The following is a 21507-nucleotide window of genomic DNA, read 5'->3' as shown; positions in this document are numbered from 1 at the left end:
GAATGTCGGGAAACCTATAAATAAGCAAGATGTTGTGAACTTGGAAAGTCTTACAGAAAAATGTTTGTCATTAAATGATGATGATGATGATGAAGAATCATATTTTGACGCAAAAAATAAAAAAATAAGTAATGTAGCAAGTCCAGAATTTTCAACTGATGCTGTGGACTTATACACCCTTATAAATCATGTTAGTGGTGAAATCAATAAAACTGCTGAAATATTTAACGAGAGTCTGAAAAAATTAAATGGTTATTTTCAAATATCAATACGAAATACAATACCAACACAATTCAATCAAGACCCAACCACTGATTTTGCATGGTATATATTAGAAAATGATATGAGGGTTTACTTATTTAGATTTCCGATCTCTGGAGTGATACATTATTTAAATATTAAACCGAAATACTGTGAAGTCTTCAAAAACGATACAATTATTGATAAAAATAAACTTAATACATTAAGATCAAACGATTATTTAACATTTGGTGTACCTAAAAGTCTCATGTCTGCACATAACTCTATGTTACTACATGTTGACATTGGTATAAAATATAAATTAATAGATGGATAAAAGACGAATTGTTGTGAATGAGTTACATAAACCAGCTCGACGTAATTATCAAAGAAGGCGTGTAATCATAAAGGGACTCAATGACTTATTTCAAGGTGACTTGGTAGAAATGATTCCCTATGCAAGACAAAATGCTAACTTTAAGTATATTTTGGTGGTCATCGATTGCTTTTCCAAATATAGCTGGGCTATTCCACTAAAGTCCAAGAGTGCGGTGGATGTCACTAATGCTATGGAACAGATTATAAGAGACCGAAAACCGGAAAACCTTCAAACTGATAATGGTACGGAATTTTATAATGAAAAATTTAAGAGATTGATGAAAGAGTACAACATAAACCATTATTCTGTATACTCAACTAAAAAGGCGTGTATTGTGGAAAGATTTATACGGACGCTGAAATCGATGATGTACAAACATTTTAGTTTGTATGGTAATTATAAATGGATTAAAGTTTTACCGGAACTGATTAAACAGTATAATAATTCATACCATCGAACGATAAGGATGAAGCCATCACAAGTCAATAAACAAAACGAAAAGCGCGTTTTAAATGATTCATACAATCATATTAAGATGGTGGGTCCATCTCTATTTACAGTTGGTGATCATGTAAGGATAAGTAAATTTAGAACAACGTTTGCGCGTGGTTTCCATCCATCATGGACACCAGAAATATTCACCATTCGCGAGGTGAAACTTACAAATCCAAGAACGTATTTACTGAAGGACTACAACAACGACGATATAAAGGGTGGTTTCTATGCCGAAGAACTACAAAAAGTTCACGATCCAAACATTTATTTAGTGGAAAAGGTCTTAGCTAAACGTGGATCCAAAGTTAAAGTCCGGTGGTTGGGGTTCGACTCTTCCCACGATTCATATATTGATGAAAAAATTCTTCTTTTATAGTGGAACGTTTTTGTGAACATACTTGTAACAAAAAAAAATTTTTGTTATAGTGGACCGCTTTTGTGAACATATTAGTGTGTTTTAAAAAAGGAAATGTATTTTTAATAAGATAAAAAATAAATTAGATAAGAATGTAAAACTATTTATTGTTTGAAATTTTATCTATAACATATTAAAAAAAAAAAAAAAAAACAGAGTTGTATTATAATATTTAAATAAATTAATAAAAAAATACATTATTATTATTATTATTATTATTATTATTCTGAAAAATGTCCATTGTCATCATCATCATCATCATCATCATCATCATCATCTTTCTTCATAAGATAATTTTCAATGATTTCTTTCACTTGAACATAGTCTGACAACTCGTCGAATGTAAATACACTGTAGTAAGATTGTTCAAAAATTGATAGTCCTATAATTCCATCTGTTTGTCCAGAGTGGATATTTTTTAAAATCCAGTTCCAAATTTGTTTGTCTTCATCGTCTGACGATGGTGAAAATTTCACTTCTAAGCCCATTTGTTCTACCTTATCAATAAGGAAGTTTAAAGTTTCCGGTCGACCACATTTAATTGCCATATTAACCAATGTTTTAAAATACTTTGTTAACACATTGTTTATAGTACTTAAACTACAATTTTCTTTAATCATATTAACAATACAGTTGTTGTTTTCACTATTATGACTACCAAAGTCTTGCATTTTGTTTTGCACACTAAATTGTTTTTCTATAATAATCTACACTATGAATTGTTTTAACCCCACCCATTTTATTTTGTCTGTAAATTGTTCTTGCGCACTACTTTTTTTGTTTTTGATTACCACTTTTATTACTTTGAGGACAACAGCAGGACACATTTCTGAAACAACAGCAAAAAATTAGATAAATATTAAAAACATAAAAATATAAAAAATACTTACACACTCAACAATTAATGCTGTAGTGACCCCATGGTTTTGTTTCATATGAATTGTGAGTAATGTATCGTTTCTGATCAAATGGTGATAAGCCCACTTTCTGCTGTTTGATGGTAGTCAACCGGTGTCGCTTAGACTGAATGCTTTGCTGAACATAGTAAAAGTTACGGTTCTCAAGCAAACACCGTTTATAGTCCTCAAAAGTAAGTTTTCGGATAGCTGACTTCTTGAGACCCTTGGATCGTTTAGTCTCTTTTTTATTTTGCACCCGAATGGCATACATTTTGCTACGTAACCCGATAAATTCCAACATAACATCACCATTATTTTCATCGGACATTAAGCCCTTGACTTTCTTATTACGTAGCGGCATACCATAGACGTTGTCGGGTGCATAGTCAGCCGTATCAAAACGATCAATATCCTGCTTCATGACCTCATAGACATCAATATTGCGTATTTTATATAGCAGACTGTCGGTGTCGGTATATAAAAGCTGTACATTTTCTATACCATACCGAGGGTACATATAGCTGTAATGGAATTGGATTGGTTTTCTTTTCGAATCGTCCAAAATAACGAACCCTACGTAAATCGGTATTTTATAATATATACAGCTCTTTTTCATCTCCACAATACTGACATCATTGTCGAGCACCATCATACTGTGAAAATTGGGTTTGGCAATTAATTTCTTCACACCATGTTTTCCATCCCAATTTTTTCGTACGTACACAACCCGATGTTTCCTCAAATTCTCCATGGTCTTACCGAAGATGGCATTAATCATGAGTTTGTAGAGAGACTTTTCAAAATCATTTGAAGCTCTCTTGCGCATTTCGGTATTGAACTCAATATATGGTTTCAACCATGCAGATTGATCAAATTGTAACACACGGTGGTATTTTGTTACCCTCACACCGAGTTGTGTATACAGTTTTAAATTCCTGTAGTGCACGACATAGTTGGTCTTGTTGTACAGGGTTGACAGCAGATATTTTTGTTTTGATCCTGGTGGTTTCGTTGTCTCCGGACATGGCGGTAAATCGCTGAAGTAATCATGGAGATCCTGGGGTATTTCAAGATCAACCTCTAATATGTACCCGACTGGTGAATCATCTGCAACATCCTTGATGTTTGGTGTGTCGACCCACTTAAAATTTCCGGTAGGAAGTGGTTGACACATTGCTGCACCATATAGGTTCACCACATCATAATACATAAGGTAGACATCTTCTTGAGTCTTATCATACCCCTCTTCCATGTACTTGTTGTTTGCCTTTGCATAGCGATTAGAGCATTGACTTACACCGCCTCTGATTCCTTTCTCGATAAACAGCAAGTCATCGATATCCGTAAACAATTCCAATTTGATATTGGTGTATTTCAACATGGCGTTCCATGTATAGCCAGGGAGTGTGTAATAGTGGCTGGGATCGATGCTATAACTATGCATACAAGTCTCACGGAAATTTTCAAAAATATCCGCAAGTAGTAACACATCAGTTTTCATATACAAGTCTGAATATTCACCAAGTGTATGTAAATTGAATGTGTTCCATACTTGTATAGCATGGTCATAATCCTCATCCGTTATGTGTTCATCTGTTAGCACACTGTAGAACGCCTCCTTTGGTGGTAATTGTGTCTCTTGGAGACGTTCCCAACTACTCATGTATTCATATGGAAATACACCTTTTCTCGTTAACAATTGAAATTGTTCATCATTACCGACCTATAAAAGAAAAACAAATTACAACCCTGTATTAAAAAAATATTTTTTTTTTTTTATCATTTACCTCTTTATGTAAAATAGATTTTTTGTTATTATCTAAATATGAGGCCAGATTTTCTAACTTGTCTGCGAGAAATCGGAAGGAATCGATGAATCTTAATTGAATGTCCGAGACATGCTTGGTGAAACTGATGTGCTTTTCCTTGTTGATGGGCAACACATCAACATGACCGTCGATTACCGTCCGCAGAGGTTCAATTATAAAATGTGAATCGTATCCACTTAAATTATGCATCACAACAGGTATCACCCTTGAATCTTGATATTGTAGATTACAAAGTTGGTGGGCTGCTCCTCGGTAGATACCTAAGATAGATTAATATAAAATTAGATGAAATTTTTTATAAAAATAATAATTAATTTGCATTACCTGTGCGATGTGAATGGTCGCGAACACGTATGGAATTGGATACGAAATCTTTTTCACAAATGTGACACTTCTCTGCTGATATAAAATCCAGTTCTTGTTCGACGGTGAGCGGACGCATTGGTTCAACGTGTTTTATTTTTTCCTCTAATGTGTTCGCTACTTGTCCCAGTTCACGAACAAACCACTTGACACAATCAGCACCACGGTATGCCTTGTAGAATGATTGATTCGGATCATGGGTACAATGTACATAATACCCCACACTGTAGGGTATATGTTTTTGAATATTTTGTGTGTAAGACCCATGATCCATTTCCATGTTTTCATGGTCTTGTGGTACCAATAGCGCCTCAAAGTCAGCGTACACCATATACTCAACACGTTCCTTACTATTGAAATTTTTGAACTCAACGTACCGCTCGTCATCAGTTTTAGGCATTCGTACCCGCACCGCTTCTTTTTCACCACAATTTACTGAATGCTGTTGGAGTTTATCGTCCGTTGAAAAATAGTTCAGACATCGATCGCATAAATATATTTTATGTCCATCACTCTTTACACACGATCGAGCCAACTTTGACAAATTTTTTATCCAGCAAAAGTGGTGACTGTTCCCATTCTACACAGCTAGAAGGTGAATTTTCTGTCCCGCAGTATTCGAACTAACGCGTACGGGAAAAATTTCTAAACCACGAACAAAAGTAATATTGTAGCCGTACACGTTAATCGATAGATGCGGGTTCATCTTTTCAAATTTATTAACTTGATCCAGAGACATAGGAAACTTTAATCCATCATATTTCAAATAATGACTATAATGCGGGTACTTCTTCAAGCGTTGTGGATCCTTTTCAACCGGGTGAAGAGCTGACATTATCGACCATAAAAAGCAATGTTGGTCATCATTCTGGACATTAATCACAGCTTTTCTACAGCTAACTGCAGGCGGTAGTTCACAAAATGTTCCAGCTGTGATCGGAGAGTACTTATTCATGTGGACTCGAATATTTATGATCATGTCAAGAGCCCAACCGCTATCACGTTCCTGAAATTCTTCTAATTTTTTCATCAAGTAGTTTTTGACATGATCAATGTACCACTCCTGCATGTCCGTAGTCAGATACATTTCCTTCGCTGGCGTTATAAATGTTTTCACATCCTCCTCTTTTGGGATGGGCTTTATAAAATTGCCTGTGAACACAATATACACCTGAAATAAAATTTACGATCTCATTAGACTATATTTTAATTATAAATCCTAAATTTTATTTACCTTGAGTGGATGCTTCACTAATTCACGCCGAACGTGTCTTCGAAACATTGGAAATGCCCGGTTGAAAAATATATTTGGATCTTTATAATCCAAATTGGTAATCATACCAGTCTTCACTCGGCCTTGGTGGTGAGTTTCGATTAATTTCCAGATTAAATGTCTATTATGACGTTTAACCACCCCACCACCTTGTTTCATTAAATCCAAACGCCGTTGGTGAAGTTGCCGCTGGTATGATTTACATAGTCCAATATTCGCTTCCAGACGTAGAGGATTCTCTTTCTTTAAAGCAAGCAAACGCTTAAACAAACGTAAATTTTGTTTATTTATTGCTATCCAACGCTCGGCTTCCTCTACCGTCTTGATGAGCCTCAACGCTCTCTCCACTTTCTTCGTCATAACCGTGCTACCACCTGGGGGTGCAGCATTTACCATCTGCATAACCTGTTGTTGGTGAGCGTCCATCTTTCGAAATAATTATATTTAATTAAACAATAATGATATTTTTTTTAAAAATAAAGTATACACTTACCGTTAAAACAAAAATTTCAAATAAAATTATACGTTACCAAACGTTCAATACTGGTGTCCACTAATAAATGAAATAAATTTTTTAAAAATAAAATTATATACTAAGTTCTGAATAATAAATATATATAGATGTGATAATACAATGTAAAATATGTATGCTTCAGAAAAACTAGCTAAACCCAAAGGGATTAATTCCAAAAGAAGTACTGCAGTAGTTGGGAACTTCACTTTTTATAGTGTCCCCTCTCCTAAAAAATAGACAAGATCAAAGAATATTCATACCAACCGACTTCCTAGTCGTTCTAATTAGTTTTTATTAAAAAATATGTCTTTAATTATAGTCGTAACAAGAATTATTATCTAATCTCAAAGCATGTGTAAAATTAGAACAAAGACGACGCTTCAAACAAGTTTGAACAGGCAACAAATCTTATCTATTCCAATTAATTTTTTATTTAAAAAAAAAAAAATAAACCATAAATTATAGTCGTAACAACAACAAGGTCAAATGTTATCTATTCCAGCTATTTTTATATTTTATCATCACTAATGTCTACGTCCCGCCTATTTTTATATTTTATCATCACTAATGTCTACGTCCCGCCCCCCGTTCGAGTCATCTCACTCCCCCTTTCCCTTAGTCCAGCCTCCTTCACCTATCTTACGTCCAATTAAAACGCACCTTTCCCTTATCTCATTTCGCTCGCTTAATTATAACACCCCTTTCGCGTATCTTACGTCCAATTAAAACGCTCCTCCCCCCGTTTATGTCCATTTCCTGTCTGCCCTCCACCAATTCAACTTTCACCACGCCTACCGACGCCATCTTGGTTGTGTGACGTCACCTATCCTCAACTGACGGTTCCCATTTTGACTAGGTTTGCCCTTTTTGTAAAAGTGTACCATTCTTTTGCGCCAGGAGTGGGCTGACTATACTACTATGATAAAATTCAAGACACGTGACCGGATGTTAATATTTTTTTTTTTTTATTGAGTCAGCGATGTAATATGACACTTGAAATTTACATAATAAAAAGACATGTTCAAACTTGTTTGAATGGACTTTGATCTTAAAATAATTTTACACGTGTACATTACTCAGCAATTTTCAAGAATATGTTGAAATAGATTTGACCTTGAAAAATATGATATCATCATCTTGTTACAAGTTCAAACTTGTTTGAAATAATTTTACATGTGTCAAAACACGTGACCGGATGTTAATATTTTTTTATGATTAAGCGATGTAATATGACACTTGAAATTTACATAATAAAAATACATGTTCAAACTTGTTTGAATGGACTTTGATCTTAAAATAATTTTACACGTGTCAGCAATTCTCAAGAATATGTTGAAATAGATTTGACCTTGAAAAATATGATATCATCATCCTGTTACAAGTTCAAACTTGTTTGAATAAAAATACATGTTCAAACTTGTTTGAACATGTTTAAACTTGTTTGAATCGCATTAGATCTTAAAAAAATTTTACACGTGTTATGAGATTAGATAATAATTTCTGCTGGTGGGGGATTTTTGGAGTGGTGGTAATCATATAAAAAAGGCGCTCGACATTACGGTAATATCAGTTTTCATTATATTTTATTGTTATTGTTATAAAAAATTGTAAAGTTTATGTTTTTGATTTAAAAAAAAAAAATATAATAATAATAATAATACTAAATATATGATGGATATTTTTGAAAAAAATGGTGTTTATTTTAATTCATTACAATTATGGGGTACAATGTCGCTACAAAATCATATTGATCTGTTTCAAAATTCGGAGATGATTTACCCTGAATATTTTAATGTGAGTATTGTTTGATAAGATCTGTTTAGAAAATTGTAGCCAAATATTTTATATTATTATTATTTATTTATAGATGGAATTTTATCAACTTATGGAGGCATGTCGTTGGAGTATACCTACAAAGTTAATCGACACATTACGGTATTCTTATTTAGAAGTTGATGATTGCTTTCATATTGCTGCATTTATAGTAAGAAATTGTTTGGATGCAATCTTATTTGTAAATTATGCGAAAAAGTTCAACTACTTTAAAAGAGATTTCAATCAGTTTGAAATATTACTAAATGAATGTTGTGATGATCTTATCCATGGAAGTAACTTGAGAAAAAATTGGGGTACATACGATATCCATCGAAAACAATGGATTGGTGATAGTGCTAGACATGATGAGAGAATGTTTTTATGGTATCAACAAATAGATCCTGAAATTCTCTGTAGAATGCTATACCAACAAATGGATGGTGGAAATATACCGAAATGGTTCGAGCCATGGATATGTGTTACAAATTGTAATGAAATAGACAGATGTGATTGTGAAAGAAATAGTGATGATCATGATTGTATATAGAAATAAAAACATGAATATAATTGTCTATGATAAGTTTTTTTTAAAAATGTGTTTGTATTTACAATAAAAAACACCTAAAATTTAATTAATCATCGTTTTGTTTTATCTATGAAATGACCTCACCACCTTATTTTCAGGTTATAAATACACCTTGTTTGTGATAATTATATTCGCACCATCAAGTAATTTTGAGTAATAAACATGAATCAAAAAACATTTGTATTACAACAATATTTTTATATTGTTTTGTGTTAGTTAAAAATTGCTTCAATAAAATTTCATGAACCTAGTCTAATATATATTCATATTAAAAAATACATTTCCTTTTTTAAAACACAAATATGTTCACAAAAGCGGTCCACTATGACAAAATTTTGTTGTTACAAGTATGTTCGCAAAAACTTTCCACTATAAAAGGAGACTTTTTTTATCAATATATGAATCATGTAAAGAGTCGAACCCTAACCACCTGACTTTAACGTTAGATCCATGTTTAGCTAAGACCTTTTCCACTAAATAAATGTTTGTTTTGTGTTAAATACATCAGAAATTTCAGAATAAAAAATCATTTTATAAAATCTATGTATTTTTATTTTTAAATATTTATAATACAACACTGTTTTTTAAATAAGAAACTTACAATAAAAAAAAAAATATTTTTACAATGTGATATTTTTTATTTTTTTATAAAACACAAATATGTTCACAAAAGCGGTCCACTATGACAAATTTTTGTTTGTAACAGGTATGTTCGCAAAAACGTTCCACTATAAAAGGAGACTTTTTTTTATCAATATATGAATCGTGTAAAGAGTCGAACCCTAACCACCGGACTTTAAATTTGGAGCTAAGACCTTTTCCACTAAATAAATGTTTGGATTGTAAACTTTTTGTAATTCTTCAGCATAGAAACCACCCTTTATATCATCGTTGTGACCTCACCACCTTATTTTCAGGTTATAAATACACCTTATTTGTGACAATTATATTCACACCATCAAGTAATTTGTTTTGTGTTAGTTAAAAATTGCTTCAATAAAATTTCATGATCATATTAACCTAGTCTAATATATATTCATATTAAAAAATACATCTCCTTTTTTAAAACACAAATATGTTCACAAAAGCGGTCCACTTTGGATTGTGAACTTTTTGTAATTCTTAGCAACCGCATAGAAACCGCCCTTTATATCATCGTTGTTGTAGTCATTCAGTAAACATGTTCTTGGGTTTGTAATTGGGATGTTTCACCTCGCGATTGGTGAATATTTCCGGTGTCCATGATATATGAAAACCATGACGCTGTTCTAAATTTACATATCCTAGATACAGACCTGTTTAACCCAATGTTGAACAACTAGAGCCTAATCAACCAAATGAATTTATCTCATAGAATAATTCTAATGGTCCAGATGATAATTATTTTGAATAATTATGTATGCAACAGATGTAATATTTTAAATGTAATGTAATGTAAGATTTATTTTAATAAAAAAAAAAAAAATTTTAAAATTTTCTTCATGTATTATAAAAATAATACAAAAAATATAAAATATAAATATTAATTAATATATCATAAGTAGAAGAGTCAGGTCACTTTCAGCGCAGTTGGATGGTACACTTTTCAAAAAAGGGCAAACCTAGGTGAATGTTGGAAACCTCGGAAGTTGGAGGGGATAGATGACGTCATTGACCAATAGTAAATCAAGATGGCGTTGGAAGGTGTGGTGGGGGTGAGGGATGACATAAACGGGGCTTGACCAATAGTGGTGGGGAGTGAACGGGGGGCGGGACGTTGACATCATGTACGTTTTGGCCCAGTTGGATGGTACACTTTTACAAAAAGGGCAAACCTAGGTGAATGTTGGAAACCTCGGCATTGGCCAATAGTAAATCAAGATGGCGTTGGGAGGTGTGGTGTTGGGGAATAATGGCTGCCTAAGCATTGATGACGTCATTGGCTTTGACCAATAGTAGCGCTGTAAAAATCAAGATGGCGTTGGGAGGTGTGGTGTTGGGGAATAATGGCTGCCTAAGCATTGATGACGTCATTGGCTTTGACCAATAGTAGCGCTGTAAAAATCAAGATGGCGTCGGGAGGTGTGGTTGAATTGGTGGGGAGGAATGGCTGTCTAAGCATAAACGGGGGGATGACGTCATTGGCTTTGACCAATAGTGGTGCTTGACGGAGAGTGAACGGGGGGCGGGACGTTGACATTAGTCAGCAATTTTCAAGAATATGTTAATTTGACCTTGAAAAATATTGTAATTTGACACTTTAAATATACATGATAAAATTCAAGACACGTGACCGGATGTTAATATTTTTTTATGATTAAGCAATGTAATATGACACTTGAAATTTACATAATAAAAATACATGTTCAAACTTGTTTGAATGGACTTTGATCTTAAAATAATTTTACACGTGTCAGCAATTTTCATGAATATGTTGAAATAGATTTGACCTTGAAAAATATGATATCATCATCTTGTAACAAGTTCAAACTTGTTTGAAATAATTTTACATGTGTCAAAACACGTGACCGGATGCTAATATTTTTTTATGATTAAGCAATGTAATATGACACTTGAACGTGTTAGATAATAATTTGCAAATCTGAATTCCAAGAAAAGAATATTATGAGTCTGCAATTTTCAAGAATATGTTGAAATAGATATCATCTAACCTTGAAAAATATTGTAATTTGACACTTTAAGTAGACATGATAAAATTCAAGATACGTGACCGGATGTTAATATTTTTTTATGATTAAGCAATGTAATATGACACTTGAAATTTACATAATAAAAATACATGTTCAAACTTGTTTGAACTTGTTTAAACTTGTCTGAATTCCAAGAAAAAATAATTAGTTTGAATTACGATTATAAAAATATCAAATTACAACTTTTTTAGTGGTGGGGATAATGCTATAAAAAGTGATGTACGTAGCTGTTGAAGTATCTCTTTTGAAATTCACCTTTGCTTCAGTTAGTTTTTTCCGCATATATTTTTTACGTTATTTTTATTATTATTATTATTATTATTATTATTATTATTATAATTATTATTATTATTATTATTATTATTATTATTATTATTATTATTATTATTATTATTATTATTATTATTATTATTTTGTTTTTGATATATTTATTATTCTAAACTTAGTCTATATATTTTATAAAAAAAAACAAATATTACTCATTTGCTAGTTAACTCTAGTGTTGAACGGTTCGGTAACGTATATTTTGCTTAGTATTTGAAAATATAACGGTAAGTGTATAAATTTTTTAAATAATATTGTGAAACTTGAATATAATTTTTTTGAAAGATGGACACCTACGAACAAAATGTTATGCAAACGCTAAACGCGGTACCTCAAGGTGGTAGCACTGATATGATGAAGAAAGTGGAGAGAGCGTTGAGGCTCATCAAGACGGTGGAGGAAGCTGAGCGATGGATGATACTTAATAAGCAGAACATCCGCTTATTCAAAAAGATGTTGATGTTAAAGAAAGAAAATCCTCTGCGTCTTGAAGCTAATATTGGACTTTGTAAATCATACCAGCGGCAGCTTCACCGACTGCGATTAGATTTAGTTAAGCAAGGTGGTGGAGTCACCAAAAAACAAAATCGACATCTAATCTGGGAGACAATTGAAACCCACCATCAGGGCAGGGTGAAGACTGGTATGATTACAAATTTGGATTATAAAGATCCAAATATATTTTTCAACCGGGCATTTCCAATGTTTAGAAGACACGTTCGGCGTGAGCTAGTGAAGCATCCCCTCAAGGTAAGTAAAATTTAAGATTTATAATTTAAATAGTCTAATGAGATCTTGAATTTTTTTTCAGGTGTATATTATGTTCACGGGCAATTTTATTAAGCCCATCACCAAAGAGGAGGATTTGAAAACTTTTATAACGTCGGCCAAGGAAATGTATGTGACAACGGACATGCAGGAGTGGTACAATGATCATGTCAAAAACTATTTGCTGAAAAAATTGGAAGAATTCCAGGAACGCGATAGCGGTTGGGCTCTTGACATGATCATAAATATTCGAGTCCACATGAATAAGTACTCTCCGATCACAGCTGGGACTTTTTGTGAACTACCACCAGTCATCAAAAATAAATTGGCTGTGATCAATGTCCAGAATAAAGACCAACATTGTTTTCTATGGTCGATAATGTCAGCACTTTACCCGGTTGAAAAGGATCCTCAACGCTTGAATAAGTACCCGCACTATAGTCATTATTTGAAATATGATGGATTAAAGTTTTCCATGTCTCTGGATCAAATTAATAAATTTGAAAAGATGAACCCGCAGCTATCGATTAACGTATACGGCTACAAAGATACGTTTCTACATGGTTTGGAAATTTTCCCTGTACGCGTTAGTTCGAACACTGCGGGGCAGAAAATTCATCTATTGGCTGTGGAGAATGGGAACAGTCACCACTTTTGCTGGATAAAAAATTTAGCAAAGTTGAGTCGATCGAGTGTAAAGAGTAATAGGCATAAAATTTATTTATGTGACCGATGCCTCAACTATTTTGCTACAGATGTCAAACTCCAACAGCATTCAGTAAATTGTGGTGAAAAAGAAGCGGTGCGGCTACGAATGCCTGAAACTGATGACGAGCGGTTCGTTGAGTTCAAAGATTTCAACAGCAAGGAACGTGTTGAGTATATGGTGTACGCTGACTTTGAGGCGTTATTGGTACCACAACATCATGAAGACATGGAAATGGATCATGGGTCTTATACAAAAAATATTCAAAAACATGTACCCTACAGTGTAGGTTACTATGTTCATTGTACCCATGATCCCAACCAATCGTTTTATAAGGCATACCGTGGTGCTGATTGTGTCAAGTGGTTTGTTCATGAACTGGAACAAGTAGCGTACTCATTAGAGCAAAAAATAAAACACGTTAAACCAATGTATCCGCTCACCGTCGAACAAGAACTGGATTTTATGTCAGCAGAGAAGTGTCACATTTGTGATAAAGATTTCGTATCCAATTCCATACGTGTTCGCGACCATTCACATCGCACAGGTAATGTAATTTATTTATTATTTTTTAATTTCATCTAATTTTATATTAATCTATTTTAGGTATCTACCGTGGAGCAGCACACCAATTTTGTAATCTGCATTATCAAGATTCAAGGGTGATACCTGTTGTGATGCACAACTTGAGTGGATACGATTCGCATTTTATTATTGAAGCTCTGCTGACGGAAATCGACGGTCAAGTTGATGTGTTGCCCATCAACAAAGAAAAGTACATCAGTTTCACAAAGCACGTCTCGGACATTCAATTAAGATTCATTGATTCCTTCCGATTTCTCGCAGACAAGTTGGAAAATCTGGCCTCATATTTAGAGAATGATAAAAAATCCATTTTACATAAAGAGGTAAATGATAAAAAATAATTAATTTTTTAATACAGGGTTGTAATTTGTTTTTTAATTTTTTATAGGTCAGTAATGATGAACAATTTCAATTGCTAACGAGAAAAGGTGTATTTCCATATGAATACATGAGTAGCTGGGGACGTCTCCAAGAGACAAAATTACCACCAAAGGAGGCGTTCTACAGTGTGTTAACAGATGAACACATAACGGATGAGGATTATAACCATGCGATACAGGTATGGAACACATTCAATTTACATACACTAGGTGATTATTCAGACCTGTATATGAAAACTGATGTGTTACTACTTGCGGATATTTTTGAAAATTTCCGTAACACTTGTATTCATAGCTATAGTCTCGATCCTAGTCACTATTACACACTTCCTGGCTATACGTGGAGCGCCATGTTGAAATACACCAATATCAAATTGGAATTGTTCACGGATATTGATGACTTGTTGTTTATCGAGAAAGGAATCAGAGGCGGTGTAAGTCAATGTTCTAATCGCTATGCTAAGGCGAACAATAAGTACATGGAAGAGGGGTATGATAAAACTCAAGAAGATGTCTACCTTATGTATTATGATGTGGTGAACCTATATGGTGCAGCAATGTGTGGATACCTACCAACAGGAAATTTTAAGTGGGTCGACACACCAAACATCGAGGATGTTGCAGATGATTCACCAGTCGGGTACATTTTAGAAGTAGACCTTGAAATACCCCAACATCTACATGATAACTTTAGCGATTTACCGCCATGTCCGGAGACAACGAAACCACCTGGATCAAAACAAAAATATCTTCTGTCAACCCTTTACAATAAGACCAACTATGTCGTGCACTACAGGAATTTGAAACTGTATACACAACTCGGTGTTAAGGTAACAAAATACCACCGTGTGTTACAATTCAATCAATCTGCATGGTTGAAACCATATATTGATTTCAATACCGAGATGCGCAAGAACGCCTCAAATGAGTTTGAAAAAGCATTATTCAAACTCATGATTAATGCCATCTTCGGTAAAACCATGGAGAATGTGAGGAAACATCGGGTTGTGTACATACGAAAAAATTGGGATGGAAAACATGGTGTGAAGAAATTAATTGCCAATCCCAATTTTCACAGTATGATGGTGCTCGACAATGACGTCAGTATTGTTGAAATGAAAAAATCACAGATACGTTTCAACAAACCCATCTACATAGGCTTCACAATTTTAGACATATCGAAAACGTTTGTGTATGACTTCCACTACAACTACATGTACCAACGGTACAACCCCACAAATGTCAGGTTATTATACACAGACACCGATAGTCTAATTTATAGCGTGAGAAATACTGACGTCTATGAGGTCATGAAACAGGATATTAATCGTTTTGATACGGCTGACTATGCACCCGACAACGTTTATGGTATACCACTACGTAATAAGAAAGTCAAGGGTTTAATGTCCGATGAAAATAATGGTGATGTTATGCTAGAATTTGTCGGATTACGTAGCAAAATGTATGCTATTCGGGTGCAAAATAAAAAAGAGACTAAACGATCCAAGGGTCTCAAGAAGTCAGCTATCCGAAAACTTACTTTTGAGGACTATAAGCGGTGTTTGCTTGAGAACCGTAACTTTTACCGTGTTCAGCAAAGCATCCAATCCAAGCGACACCGCTTACATACCATCAAACAGCAGAAAGTGGGCTTATCACCATTTGACCAAAAACGATACATTACTCACAATTCATGTGAAACAAAGCCATGGGGCCACTATAGCATTATTTGTTGAGTGTAAGTATTTTATATTTTATGTTTTTAATATTTAGCTAATTTTTGCTGTTGTTTCAGAAATGTGTCCTGCTGTTGTTGTGATGATCCTCAAAGTGGTTCGGTATTGTGATAGGTGTACAAACAATTGATAGAGTAGTGCGCATGAACAATTGATAGAGTAGTGGTGGGGGTGTCAAAAAAACTGATAGTTAGGTAGAATTATTGTAGAAAACAATTTAGTGTTAGTTTAAACATACAAAATGCAAGACTTTGATAATCATAATAGTGATAACAACTGTATTGTTAATATGATTAAAGATAATTGTAGTTTAAGTACTATAAACAATGTGTTAACAAAGTATTTTAAAACATCGGTTAATATGGCAATTAAATGTGGTCGACCGGAAACTTTAAACTACCTTATTGATAAGGTAGAACAAATGGACTTAGAAGTGAAATTTTCCCCATCGTCAGACGATGAAGACAAACAAATTTGGAACTGGATTTTAAAAAATATCCACTCTGGACAAAAAGATGGAATTGTAGGACTATCCATTTTTGAACAATCTTACTACAGTGTATTTACATCAGACGAGTTATCCGACTATGTTCAAGTGAAAGAAATAATTGAAAATTATCTTATGAAGAAAGATGATGATGATGACAATGGACACTTTTCAGAATAATAATTATAATGTATTTTCGATAATTTATAAATATATATTTTTTAAATATTATTATAATACAACTCTGTTTTTATATGTTATAGATAAAATTTTACAATAAAAATAATATTTTTACAATGTGATATTTTTTTTTTTTTTTTTTTTATAAAACACAAATATGTTCACAAAAACGGTCCACTATACCAAATTTTTTATTGTTACAAGTATGTTCATAAAAACGTTCCACTATAAAAGGAGACTTTTTTTATCAATATATGAATCGTGTAAAGAGTCGAACACTAACCACCTGACTTTAACGTTGGATCCACGTTTAGCTAAGACCTTTTCCACTAAATAAATGTTTGGATCGTGAACTTTTTGTAATTCTTCGGCATAGAAACCACCCTTTATATCTTCGTTGCTGTTATCCTTCAATAAATATACAGGTCTCTTTCTAAACAGGTCTGTTTCTAAACAGGTCTGTTTCTAAACAGGTCTGTTTCTAAACAGGTCTCTTTCTAAACAGGTCTCTTTCTAAACAGGTCTCTTTCTAAACAGGTCTGTATCTAAACAGGTCTGTATCTAAACAGGTCTCTTTCTAAACAGGTCTCTTTCTAAACAGGTCTCTTTCTAAACAGGTCTGTATCTAAACAGGTCTGTATCTAAACAGGTCTCTTTCTAAACAGGTCTCTTTCTAAACAGGTCTGTTTCTAAACAGGTCTGTATCTAAACAGGTCTCTTTCTAAACAGGTCTCTTTCTAAACAGGTCTGTTTCTAAACAGGTCTCTTTCTAAACAGGTCTCTTTCTAAACAGGTCTGTTTCTAAACAGGTCTGTATCTAAACAGGTCTGTATCTAAACAGGTCTCTTTCTAAACAGGTCTGTTTCTAAACAGGTCTCTTTCTAAACAGGTCTGTTTCTAAACAGGTCTGTATCTAAACAGGTCTCTTTCTAAACAGGTCTCTTTCTAAACAGGTCTCTTTCTAAACAGGTCTCTTTCTAAACAGGTCTGTTTCTAAACAGGTCTGTTTCTAAACAGGTCTGTATCTAAACAGGTCTCTTTCTAAACAGGTCTCTTTCTAAACAGGTCTCTTTCTAAACAGGTCTCTTTCTAAACAGGTCTGTTTCTAAACAGGTCTGTTTCTAAACAGGTCTGTATCTAAACAGGTCTCTTTCTAAACAGGTCTGTATCTAAACAGATCTGTATCTAAACAGGTCTGTATGTAAACAGGTCTGTTTAATACTGGTCTGTACCTGTTTAATACTGGTTTTAACCTGTTTAATACTGGTCTGTATCTGTTTAATACAGGTTTTGACCTGTTTAATACTGGTCTGTTTAGAAACCGGTATGGTTTTCAGTATATTATATTTTCTTCCCTTAACTCTTGTATCAAACTATTGATTTCATTTTGATGGCTGAAATTTCCCGCGTCACGTGATGCGCATAACAGCCGTAATCTATCACAAAGTTCATCGATTGTATTCCAGTACACATAGTCTATGGGATTATTAGTTACTCGTGATAATGTTAGACCGCTACCAGAAGCAGGAGCCGATGGGTATAGATGTTTCTTAATGATATTTTTATACTTAAAACTTTTAGTTCCTTGAATTTGACCCTGAGAGTCATAATTCCGTCTATTAGCGTTTGTTGATGTTACAATTTCCAAATAGTTACGCATGTCTTGCTCTGAATAATTTTTTGGTATCTGTTTTACTAAAAGCTCATATAAACCTGATGTTCCGTCATACCATTTTTCGTTGACTTGTATATTGTTATGCTTAATGTAAACAACTGAATTACCTACATATAATCTATCAGCAGCATTATCATAACGTAATCCGTAAATATTATCGATAAGCTTATCATTTTTATTCGATAATATAAAATAAATGTATTTACCAGCCACATCTCCATAAGTCTTTGTAAAATGTTGAAGTGCATGATGATTATTCTCTGGTGATTTTATAATCTCCCTAAATACAACATCAGGAGTGTGTAATGCCTCATCCTCGTAGGTGTCTGATAGATTTTGTTTTGTGACTACTGGAGTATCTTCAAATAATTTTCGAGCCTTCATTGGCGTATAATTTAATGGTTCATCTTTATTGTCTTCTAAGGTATCATCTTCTATCTTGCGTTTTATATTAATTCGAGTAAAATCGTTTTTATTCTCTTGTTTTTCTACTAGCTGATTCAACGGATCAGTGATGGGCTTAAATGTTTTTTCTAATGAAATGGTCGCTCTTTGTTCATCAGCTTTGAGTGCGTTATACTTTTTCTGTATAATATCGCTCAACTTAGCTAGCTGTTTCGTTGTCTGAAGCATGTTATCACATGAAAGCTCACAAGTTAAATGACCTATACAGTTGATAAACAGCGCTTAATAACGTAACAAGCATCATCAATCAACCTATATAATATGCTCTTTATAAGGAATAATAAATCAACTTGTACTACAGATAAGATAAAAAAAATTTTTATTTAAAAAAAATTACAATTTTAGATTAAAACAAAATACAAAATATGAATAAAGACAATTATTTTATTTTTTAATATTATTTATTGTTAAAACTTTTTTAATCATTAACACTAATTTATCAACAACAAGCACCTCCGTATAAAGATCTATTAAAAAAATAATGTAATAAATACATAATAATATTTGTAGTACAATGTTTATGTTGATAGATGCATAGAGCTTTTGATACACTGTCATTCTTATGGAGTGGTTTTCCATCATCCAAATTTTCAATGTGGACTGCCCTTGTTGAATTTCGAATTAATTTTTTAATCCAAATTTTCTTTTCTTCACCTTTGCAGTATATTACATTATGATTAGCAATATGTGTTAAAATGGTTGATAACTCGCAATAATCGGTGGCTCCTTGATTCCAGTATAAGCCATGGTAATTATTTGAGAGCCAAATTGCTTGTTTCTTATCCGAATCACTTAATGTGTTAAATGGAAATGGCGGTTTGAATACATAATGTCCAAAGTGGTTACCATTTGTATCCACAAAACTAAGTTCTTTAACGATGAATTCATGGTTTACTTTGAAACCCTGTACGTCCACTATGTACGCCATTTTAAACTACTCTATTCACAATATTCGTGAGTGGATTGTATTTAAATAATCGATCATGGAACACTATACAATACGCACGCGTTTTAGCAGGGAAATTAACACTAGCTTCAAACTCAACGCGCAAGTCCACTGTTGTAGATTTAAGTGACTCTGGGTGCTTAGAACAGTCAATGACAAATAGAGGTGATTTATTTATAAACGTTTCTTTATCTAGCAATGGTTCTGTTATAGAGCGTCTATAGTACGATTTTTGAAAATTACAATACATTTCATACAGTAACGCTGTTTGATTATTTGTGTAATTTAGATTCAAATTCACATATGGGTAGGCTTCACCATTTAAATAGACTTTCAAATTTGTTATGTTACAATGGTCAAACTGACTGGAATCTTTTAAAATGTTGCGGTCACGATTTGTTTGGAAACAGATAACAGCGTAGTTAGGACATTCTACACTAGTTTTAACACTCCACACATGTCTATCAGTTAATGGTAGTTCTGGTATAAGTAGACATTCCATTGATCGAAACCATAACCTCAAATCATCATTTTGATTGACTAAGTTGTATAATTTGACTCGCATTTTATCAGACACTTTAACGTATGGAACACACCATTCTAATTTGTTGATTTTAATTTTAGGTTTGCTTGTTGCGGCAGTTGAGGTAAAACAATTAATATCATCATTTGCACGAACAATAACGATTACTTGCTTCATGTTTACGAAAATTTTAGGATAATCTTCAAAAAAACCCATATACATTTTCAATGGAATACGAACATTGAAGTAACCAGTGGCATCCCTTTTAAAATTCTCACCAAAACCAGCATTCTCTAAAGCTTTACTTTGATTTTCGTTTAGGGATAGATAGTTTTTTATAGTGCTAACGATGCCTACGTTATTAATCACATCAATTACCTTGCCACCAATTTCATAACGAATTTCATGAAACATAAATGATATAGCATTCGATATGAAGCTGGTTGCATTTGTATCATCATCATCAGTCACTTGACCTTCGATATTTAAAACACTTTCACTTGGTAATGTGTACAAGTCTTGTGATTGAATGCAAATTCTACTCTCATCGCTTGATTCAAATTTCGATGAATTATAAGCTTGGTGGTTGTGATACTCTAGTCCTGTAATAACATTATCGTACTCAGGTACATTGGTCACTTCTAGTATTTCTGCCATTCTTCTTCTTCTTCTTAATACAATTGAATTTTATTCGTATAACTGATTTCTTTATTTTAAACCAGCAACTAAATTTTACCCAACAATTGGCCGTTTTAGTTTTAAGCCAATTGATTGAAGAAATTTTCTATTTTCGTATGATAACTGTTTGTGATTATTTATTCTATTGTTGCTCGATTGAGGTTGTTTTATGAGACTTTGGCATTTATAAGAGAACTTTATATTAAAATCTTCTATAAACTTGCCAACTGTGGCATCGATGACAAGTGGAAGCGTTTTTTATCCGCGATCTTAGTAAGTGTGATCGAATCTGAAAAAAAAATTAAAGTGGACAAGGAACGGTCTAGGATGGAGTAGAAGTCTATTAAGCGACTACAACTCTATGGGCTATCAATGAAATGTCAAAATACTGACGACAACAAAAAACACATGTAAGTAATTTTCTATTCAACACTTAAGTTAATTTATTTAAATTGACATATAAATATTCTTTCTTTTTGTTTTTAGCGTTTACAAATATGTCAGTTCTAAAGTTAAAATCATTAAATGAATTTAAAAAAAAAGAAACTAAAAAGAT

General features: G+C 33.2%; 1 protein-coding gene across 1 annotated transcript; it reads left to right on the top strand.

Annotated features, from left to right (window-relative positions):
- The first annotated feature begins 8135 nt into the window (after positions 1 to 8135).
- On the top strand, positions 8136 to 15536 carry LOC123302454. Its single transcript, XM_044885357.1, has 7 exons — positions 8136 to 8201; positions 8275 to 8391; positions 13363 to 13843; positions 13903 to 13986; positions 14143 to 14204; positions 14270 to 15091; positions 15435 to 15536. The coding sequence occupies exons 1-7, from the start codon at positions 8136 to 8138 to the stop codon at positions 15534 to 15536; spliced, it is 1734 nt and encodes a 577-aa protein (XP_044741292.1).
- Positions 15537 to 21507: the final 5971 nt, after the last annotated feature.

Source organism: Chrysoperla carnea, chromosome X (assembly GCF_905475395.1).
Source record: "Chrysoperla carnea chromosome X, inChrCarn1.1, whole genome shotgun sequence".
Taxonomy (NCBI): Eukaryota; Metazoa; Arthropoda; class Insecta; order Neuroptera; family Chrysopidae; genus Chrysoperla; species Chrysoperla carnea.
This window is presented reverse-complemented; position numbering and strand designations above follow the sequence as displayed.

What these genes read in the sequence shown, in the direction of transcription:
- LOC123302454 (XM_044885357.1), top strand. Translation starts at nt 8,136, where the DNA reads ATGTCGCTACAAAATCATATTGATCTGTTTCAAAATTCGGAGATGATT. An exon ending in TTCATATTGCTGCATTTATA is followed by an intron (nt 8,392 to 13,362) that starts GTAAGAAATTGT and finishes AAACTCCAACAG; the next exon opens with CATTCAGTAAATTGTGGTGA. An exon ending in CGACCATTCACATCGCACAG is followed by an intron (nt 13,844 to 13,902) that starts GTAATGTAATTT and finishes AATCTATTTTAG; the next exon opens with GTATCTACCGTGGAGCAGCA.